This window comes from Gossypium hirsutum, chromosome D11, assembly GCF_007990345.1.
Source record: "Gossypium hirsutum isolate 1008001.06 chromosome D11, Gossypium_hirsutum_v2.1, whole genome shotgun sequence".
NCBI lineage: Eukaryota > Viridiplantae > Streptophyta > Magnoliopsida > Malvales > Malvaceae > Gossypium > Gossypium hirsutum.
Window position 1 is genome coordinate 4,194,432 of NC_053447.1, and position 9,077 is coordinate 4,203,508.

At 32.2% G+C, this 9,077-nt stretch overlaps 2 protein-coding genes across 2 annotated transcripts; one reads left to right on the forward strand and one right to left on the reverse strand.

The window, feature by feature from the left end:
• Positions 1-441: 441 nt before the first annotated feature.
• LOC107911240 (patatin-like protein 1) lies at positions 442-3,187 on the forward strand. Its single transcript, XM_016839115.2, has 7 exons — positions 442-854; positions 929-1,110; positions 1,202-1,388; positions 2,148-2,294; positions 2,389-2,691; positions 2,776-2,951; positions 3,057-3,187. The coding sequence occupies exons 1-7, from the start codon at positions 717-719 to the stop codon at positions 3,115-3,117; spliced, it is 1,194 nt and encodes a 397-aa protein (XP_016694604.1). The 5' UTR covers positions 442-716; the 3' UTR covers positions 3,118-3,187.
• A 2,658-nt stretch (positions 3,188-5,845) lies between these two features.
• On the reverse strand, positions 5,846-8,777 carry LOC107911984 (heat shock factor protein HSF24-like). Its single transcript, NM_001327059.2, has 2 exons — positions 8,400-8,777; positions 5,846-6,577 (listed from the first exon to the last, which is right to left on the reverse strand). Exons 1-2 carry the CDS (start codon positions 8,601-8,603, stop codon positions 5,894-5,896), a joined length of 888 nt encoding a protein of 295 aa, NP_001313988.1. The 5' UTR covers positions 8,604-8,777; the 3' UTR covers positions 5,846-5,893.
• Positions 8,778-9,077: the final 300 nt, after the last annotated feature.

Genomic DNA, 9,077 nt, shown 5'->3' on the forward strand with positions numbered 1-9,077 from the left:
GTTTAATATAAAATATTTTAATTTTTAAATAATAAAATGAATTTTTAGATTAAATAAATCGGTTCGAGTAAAGCTTTAACAAGCAAATTCCTTTTACTACTAGGATTTGGCCGAGTTTGACAAATGCAGTTGTAGTTAAATATTTAAATTTTTTTAATAATATCATTATAGGCACAATGCTTAAAACAATCCATAGTCCCTTCCCAACTCATAAATAATACGCTTTAGCGCACCCGAAACCATGTCCTCAATAATGCCATTAAAATTGTTTTCTAATCCTGATTATGATTATAATATCTGGTATTCGATGGGTACGAAGTTGTCTGAAAGAAAAAAGAAAATGTTACAAGTTTTGTTATAGTACCATTCAATCCAACCTTAGGAAACTCTCTAAGGATTAGTATGATATGTGTACTTAAATCCATACTGGTGAGGAATGACAGACAAAACCATACAACGAATACCTTGTGAATTAGATCAAGCTTCATTTGTTTCAATTTTTTAAGTAGCATGTTGGTGATGGTCCCAGCGAGGATATAGCTGATGGCTGATGGCTAAGTAATTTGAATAATGAATAATCAAATGAAATTCCATTCTCAGACGCCTAACTCTGCATTTATATATGTCTATAAATACACATTGTGTCTTTCATTATTTCCAATACTACATATTCTTGTTTCAGTAAATATCTATCATTTAAGTTTTCCAACTTCAAAATGGATGCAAGATTATCGTCTGTACAAATCCAACCACCAAAATATGGAAACCTTATCACTGTTCTCAGCATCGATGGAGGGGGAATTAGAGGAATCATTCCTGGTGTTATTCTCGCTGCACTTGAATCTGAACTTCAGGTAATTAATTAACAGATTATATATATATAAACGATGATTCATCAATTTATGTATAAGCTTTGTGTTGAAAGCAGAAACTGGATGGTGAGGATGTTAGGCTTGCGGATTACTTCGACGTCATGGCAGGAACAAGCACCGGTGGTCTTATAACAGCCATGTTAGCTGCCCCAGATGAAAGTGGTCGTCCTCTTTTTGCTGCTAAAGATATAGTGCCTTTTTACGTTAAAAATGGCCCTCAAATTTTCCCACAGCCGAGGTATATAACATAACCTATATATATGATAGCTGTGTATTTATATATATTGTATGTTATCGTTTCGAAGTTTATGGGGATTTGGAAGATGCAGTGGGATCCTGCCATGGGCTTCGACGATAACGAAAGCACTAACGGGACCCAGATACGATGGGAAGTATCTGAACAAGCTGATTAGAGACTTATTAGGGAACACTAAATTGCATCAAACCTTGACCAGTATTACCATTCCTACTTTCGACATCAAGAAACTTCAGCCTACTATCTTCTCCACCTATCAGGTAATTAACTGACTACCGTTATTCCAGTTATAATTAATCGAAATAAATGAAGGAGAGAACCACCGTGAATTACACATGGTGAAGTCAATCGTGCATAATTGAATTGAATAAGTAAAAATTGGTTTTATGTATTTATATATTTTTAAAATTTTATTTGTAATTAATGAGATTTATAGTTTTAATATTTTAGTCTTATATTTTAAATACTAACATTAAGCTAAATGCATTTTTTTTTGCTAAGTATTTTTTTATAATTTATTTCACATTAAATAAGTGTTTAAAAATATTTAAACATTTAAAATATTCAATTCAGTGAATTGAACCCAAATCCAAAAGTCCAATTGGTTGGATCTTTAAGTTAATGTCAAACATATATGAAGATTGGGTTCTTTATTTTATGATTCTTTGCCTATCTTTCTTTCAAGTTTGTAATGATATATAACAATGAATTGTTTAAACGTGGTGGTGTTATTTGACAATTTCGTTTGTTTCAAGTCGGGTTGTCTATCATTTTTTGAATTCCAAGTTGGATCCTTGCGTAAACTTTATATTAGCTAGGCTGGACGGACATCTAAAAAATGAATAGACAGAACCTTTGTGGGGTGGGTAAATTGAGGTTTGTATATATATAAAATTAAATTTGTGTTGTCAACCCTAGGTACTAAGTATATATAATTAATTTTACAAATGGTCAACTATAGCAGCTAGGCAAATAATAGCAGAGACAGGCACGTTATGTAATTTTGGGTATGCATGCAGATTCCTCAAAGACCAGAGATTGACGCCCTGTTATCAGACATCTGCATATCCACGTCTGCAGCGCCAACCTATTTCCCATCTTATTATTTCAAGAACAACGATGAAGAATTCAACCTTATCGACGGCGGCATCGCAGCCAACAATCCCGTAAGTTAAGAAATAAAAATAAAACACTAAAATGAACTCATATAAGAATGATTTGCTTAGAATTAAGTTAATGGTTGGAATTTGGATGGATCAGACATTGGTTGCCATACGAGAAGTGACGAAAGAGTTAATGAAAGAGAACCCAGATTTTGCAGCGATGGACCCCTTGGATTATGGACGCTATCTTGTGATCTCGCTAGGAGCAGGATCCAACAGGCACGAAAAGAAATACGATGCCAAAACGGCGTCCAAATGGGGTCTGATAAGCTGGTTATTTGAAAATAACGCTAGTCCCATACTGGATTTTTATGGCGAAGCTAGCAAGGATATGATTGACTACCATAACTCTGTTATTTTCCGGGCCCTTCATTCTGAGGACATGTATCTTCGTATCGATGTAATTTTCTTTTCTTTTTCCTATGTCTATATGCTATAAATATCCTCTTCTATATATATAATTTGATGATTTTTTTAAAACCAGGATGACACGCTAACTGGGGATATGGCCTCCGTCGATATATCTACAAAGGAGAATCTGGACAGCCTTGTCGATAAAGGACACAAGTTGCTCACTAAAACTGTTTCACGCATCAATCTCGACACCGGCTTTTACGAACCAGTAGAAAATGGCGGCTCCAATGCAGAAGCACTGCAAAGGTATATATCATATATTTTAGTCAATAATTATTTTTAATTTTCATAACATTTTACAACATGTTTTTAACTATATATACACATAAAATCATGGATTAATATTTGTAGGTTCGCAAAACTACTGTCGGATGAAAACAAACTGAGGTGCTCCAATTGCAAATCACCGTAGGCCAACTATTCATCTTACGATATGTTTCATTTTCATTTAATTTATGATTCAATTAAAGTTTAATTGTTTCTGCTGATGTATTTAAAATTAACATAAAATAAATAATAAAATGTACAGTTTGAAACTAATTACTAATAACAAGTGAAAAATGTAAGAGATTATATATATATATATTAAATTGTGAGTTTCTAAGGCCCACATAGAATTGATTCATCAAGTGCTAGAACAGAATTCCAGGTATCAAATCTTAGTATTTCATTATAAAATTCATTCGACCAGTGGCAAATAACAGGAGAATAAAAAGCAAAGCAGAAATGGAAGAATAAGCCATGTAAATATCCCAAAGTAAAGGATCCAAAAAAAAATGGAAATGATGCATAAAAGCTGATTATAAATTGACTGTTGTCGCAAATAGATAGGAGGTCATACTCTTCTAAAACTAAGATTAACCAAGTTTAATTTTGCTACAATATGAAGGAGCAATCTTAGAAAAGATGTGGAATATGCGCAGTTACAGTTTTCATCTGAAATAAACTTGTCTAATTAATATAGACTACAGTGACATAAAAGTTCAGAAAGCAGATCTTAAGCTAAATCAGTTTTAAAAGGTCACACATAGTTTTCCATGTGTACTGAGGTGTGATGCAAAGATCCCTAAGTAGGATAATTCCCCATGTCAAGAATTGTTGACCTAGTTTTCCATAGACTTCCTGTGGATGTTCCCACCCGAAATTTAATCACATAAAAATGCACTCCAATTATTCATTATATTACTATCAGTCTTAAATTAATGTCAACTTAATTTGCAACAAATTTTAAATAATAATATAAGTTGGATAGTTTTGGAACCCAATGCCCTTTCAAGCAACTCTTTTGAGTTTTGCTAAAAATGGGCTTCGGGCCCATCTTATGGGCTCTATTATTTCTTCCATTATTATTAATTTCTTACCTTCTTTCGAAAAATTACCAAGATTTTCTACTATCATTTATGATTATGTATTGGGTAAACTCCATATAGTGACTCAATTATAAATTATTTTCATTTTAGGCACAAACAACAAGCTCACGTGATAATTAAAAATTTTTAATAAAATAAAAAATTTAACTCTCATACTTTACATATTATATTAATTTAGTCATAATTTTAAAAAATTTAATCCTCGAGTTTTATAAATATCTCAATTTGATCCTGATTTTAAAAAATTAAAAAATATACAAAAATACATAAATTTTTTTCAAAAAATATAATAATAAATTTAAAATTTATATTAATATTAAATAAAACAAAAACCCTCCCCTCCCCTCCTCACCTCGTCCATCTCCCTCTCCTTCACCGGACCTCTCCCCTCCTTGGCCATTGTCGTCAAACTCGATCCTTGTATGGTCCTCAAGCTTCAACGTGATTTTCAAGGCACCCCTTTCTCTCATCGCTTAAATGGACCAAATTCTCAACTTTAGGAGCTTTAATAGCCAATTACCTAAAAAATTTGAATGTTCTAGAATTGGGGATTTGACAATGTTGTCTAAAATGTTGATTTTAGTTGAGGTTATTCAAGGAGATGTGGTGAAGACGAATTTGCCCTAGTTTGATATATGTGTGGTGAATATTCCGTATAAAATATCTTTTCCTCTTACATTCAACTTACTATTTTATCAGTCTGCTTTTAGGTGTGCACTATTATGTTCCAGACAGAATTCGCCATGCGTCTCGTTGCTCAGCCAATGGGGAGAGGGAGGAGAGAGCGATGGTCGGAGGAGAGGGACGTGGGGTGGGAAGGGTTTTTTATATTTAATATTAATATAAAATTTAAATTTATTATTATATTTTTTAAAAAATATTTATATATTTTTATACATTTCTTTGATTTTTTTAAAAAATTAGGGTCAAATTGAGGTAATTTTTTTAATTCTGAGGGTTAATTTTTTTTAAAAAAATTATGACTAAATTAATATAATATATAAAAGTTGAGGACTAAATTTACTATTATACTAATTTTTTTAATTGTCACGGTTTGTAATTTTTATGTGAGTGACCAAAAGAACTGAATTATGTAAAATAGGTGCTTAAATTACAAATGTTTTATTTCAAATGCCTAAAACAAAATCTTTTATTCTTTAAATGATTTTTAATTTTTTTTAATTGAGTTCATATGGTGACATTAATTCATTGAAAATTTTATATTAATATAGATAGATAATAAACATAAATATAATCATTCTAATTATTAGTATTATCTTATTTTGATCAATTTAGCCCTTGCGACATTAATTTCTGTCAATTTAGTTTAAATTTAATAACAACATTAAAATTGATACATGTATATATTTATAGCAAAATTCTCATAAATAGTTGGTAAATTTGATGAAATTGCGATTTATTTTCCTCCATTCAAGCAGTATTGACAAAAGAAAATGCAATTCTATAAGAAATAATATTATTTGGTAAAGTGATAAAATCTTAAAAATTTCCTTTTATTCAAATATAGTATAATTAATTGGCTGTAACATGTGTTTTTAGATGTATACAAGCTTACACACTGCGGACGATATTTTAATTATATGTTATTTTTAAAGTTAAAATATTTAATAGAGTCAATGTTTTTTGACTTAAAATAACAACCATGATAATAATTATTTTCTTTAGACCGGAAAAAGGAAGCCAACGATGCCTTTATATATATTTTACCTCGCACAGTTGATTGCTTTATCTCTTTTTTTTTTTAATTTTAAAATTACAAGAATATAACCTGACTTATTTGTGTCCACCTTTGATTGGTCAGTTGCAAACTTTGCCGCTTTTCATTCTCATTCCCGCGTGGTTAAAATCTACGGTCTTCATCTGCTTAGCATATGGCTCACCGTACACAATTTTCTTCTCCTTCGGGAACCTCTTTTTTCCCGCGCCTTTCAACCAAACCCCAAACAGTTTCAAACTTCCGTTCCAATCTTGGCTACCATTTTCGTCGTCATCATCGTGATCGTGATCATCAGGATCACCAGCACCGTACCTACGGTCATGATCATCGTCATCACGGGTGGAATCATAGCTTCCTTGCCGCATGATGCGATTGACTTGGTCGGGACTCACCTTCACACGTTCGGTTAAGAAGGCTACCAGCTCGTCGCATTGCTTCTTCGCTTGCGCCAGCTCCGAGCTCAACAACTCGTTATGTTTTTTCAGTTTTTCGTTCTCGTTTGATAAATTAGAGAATACATTCATTGTCTCCTGCTTCGTTTCAACTGATCCTGGATTCTTCGAGTTCAGTGATGACGTGGAAGTGGACCCTAGGTCCTCTCCGGACTTAGTCGGGGAGGACGGACCAGCAGCAGGTGTTTTACCGTTCGCCGGAGATGGTGTCACTGCCTTCCGACGGCGCATTTCGGACAATAGCTCTTTTTGCCCTCGCTTGAAGTTCTCGTTTGCGAATTCCCATTTGTCTTGGACAACCTTTCGAAATCCCTGCAAAGGAAAACGATAAATATTTAAAAGAATATATTTCTTTCAGTTTTTTTTTTAAATGAATGTTTGTTAGTAGAAAAAGTATTTGTTTTTATTTTAAAATTTTAAAAGTACTTAATTGAATAGAGGTTAAATTAAATAAATATGTAATTATGTAAATATTAAATTTATTATTATATTATATATAAAATATTAAAATAAACATTTAATAAAGAGATTATTTTTCTCACCGATTAATTTACTCATTTTTTTAATAAAAAAATTAAAATTGAATGTATGTTGTAGTACTAGACTTGTCCATGGGCCGATCCGGGTTTGGGCCGGGCTCAGAAAAATTTTTGGCCCGACTCTTAGGTCCGAGCCCGCCCCGGCCCGAAATATGGGCCTAAAATTTTGCTCAGGCCTGGCCCGGGAAAAAAATAAGCCCGAGCTCAGCCCGGTTTTTAATAAACACAAAATATTTTAAAAATAAAAAAATATTTTTAAAGTATTTTAAAATTAAAAAATAAAAATAAAAAAATATATTTATTATATTCAGGCCGGGGCAAAAAAGGTGAACCCGAGCCCGGCCCATTTTTTAAACGGGCCTCATTTTTTTACCCAAGCCCATATTTAGGGCCTATATTTTTACCCGAACCCTCCCATATTTCGGGCGGGCCGCCCGGCCATGGACAGGTGTATGTAGTACGTTTAACATTGTATAAAGCAATATTATGAAAGACAAAGGGATCTATAATTTCATTAATCGAGAAAGGAGAAAATGAAAACTATAACCCTTGCCTAAATAACTAAATAATTGTGTTTTGAATAAAAGCAGTAGAAGGATAAAGTATTATTGGGTAAATTATTATAATAATCACTTTTGTTTGCCTTAGGTTATATTTTAGTAATTTATGTTTGAAATGTTACGTTTTAGTCACTTACGTTTTCGTGTTGTAATATTTTAATCATTAAGTCGTTAACTACCGTTAACGGTGTAATGGTAAGCTGACATCGCACGTTAAATCATAATTTCAAAAAAAAATTTTAGGTTAAATTCTACAACTACTCCCTATATTTTATCATTTTGAGAAATTTAATTTTTTTCTTTAATGTTCTTTTAACTTTTTCTTTCTCTCTTTATTTTCCATTCTCTTCTGCTTCTCCCTCTGCTTTCCTCCTTTTTTCATTTCTTTTAATGTGGTTTTTCTATGTTTTCCATTTGTTAAAACTAATCCACAAGTTTACCTCACTCGAAAAAATTAAATTATTCAAAAAAATAAAAAAGTATATGAACTAGTTTTAACAAATGGCAAACATAGAAAAACTATGTTAAAAGAGATAGATATATAATAGGGGAAAATAGAAGGAGAAGAGAAGAGAATGAAAAAAAAAAAGAAAATTAAAAGAACATAAAAAAATTAAATTGCTCAAAACAAAAAAATATGAGGACCAATTGTATAAATAAACGTAAAATTATTGTTTGAAATGATGATTTAACGTGCCACGTTAGCTTATCATTACACCGTTAACGAAAATTAATAGCTCGGTGACTAAAATGTTACAACGCGATAACGTAAATAACTAAAACATAAGATTTTAAATATATATAAGTCATTAAAATGTAACCCGAAGTAAACAAAAGTGATTATTTAATAATTTATTCTTTATTTAATTAGTTCAGGAATATGATGAAAAGCAACCATTCACACTTTAAGCGATAATATTCTGTCACTAACATTAAGTTTATCTATATTTTATTTTAAAAACAAAATAATGGAATATAGACTTTTAATGCAATTAGTAAAGGGTTTAGAATAAAGTAAGGAAATAGAGAAGTTACGTAAGTGTTGAGCTGACGCACGAAGCTAGAAAAGTTGTCGTGTTTGAAATAATTGGGAAGCAAATCCTTAGCAAAATCAGCAATATTCCAGACGACAAACGATGTGCCGTTTTCATTCCAGGAAATCACATCGTCGGTGATGGGATCGTCCACCAGCTTGTATGTTTTCGTCAAGAAAGGCGCCGGAACACACCTTTGAGCCATTCCGATTATCGGCAAATTACGTAAAAAGAAAACAGAAAACAAAAATCTAACCTAGAATTAAGAATAAGAACAACTAAAGAGAAGAAGAGAGGTTAAGAATTCCCATCCCCAGAGAGGAAATGAAGGAGGTCCTCACTCCCACTGTGTTTGCTTCATCAGTTTCAAAGGATTGACAGTAAGAGCTCTCTGGTTTTTCTTAATCTCAACAACTCCATTATCACTTGTTCTTAATGGAGATTGGGTTTCTAGAGCTTTCGATGTAGGCGCCTGAGAATTAAAGAAAGCAAAGCCAAGAGAAAAAGGAAGCCTTTAAAGGACCTCTCCACTGAAATTAGAGTTTTAAAATTCGGAAGAACGAAAAGAGGAAAGGGAAAGGAGAAAACAACATGCTTTTGTGCTGTCTTGAAGAAAATAGAGATAAGAGGGGGAGAGGGAGATATACTTTTCTAACGTGAAAAATGCTCCCACATTTTT

Coding starts and splice junctions, on each gene's coding strand:
- LOC107911240 (XM_016839115.2), top strand. CDS start 717: ATGGATGCAAGATTATCGTCTGTACAAATCCAACCACCAAAATATGGA. Junction 1,389..2,147: donor CTATCTTCTCCACCTATCAG/GTAATTAACTGA, acceptor GTATGCATGCAG/ATTCCTCAAAGACCAGAGAT. Junction 2,952..3,056: donor AATGCAGAAGCACTGCAAAG/GTATATATCATA, acceptor TAATATTTGTAG/GTTCGCAAAACTACTGTCGG.
- LOC107911984 (NM_001327059.2), bottom strand. CDS start 8,603: ATGGCTCAAAGGTGTGTTCCGGCGCCTTTCTTGACGAAAACATACAAG. Junction 6,578..8,399: donor TGCGTCAGCTCAACACTTAC/GTAACTTCTCTA, acceptor TTTCCTTTGCAG/GGATTTCGAAAGGTTGTCCA.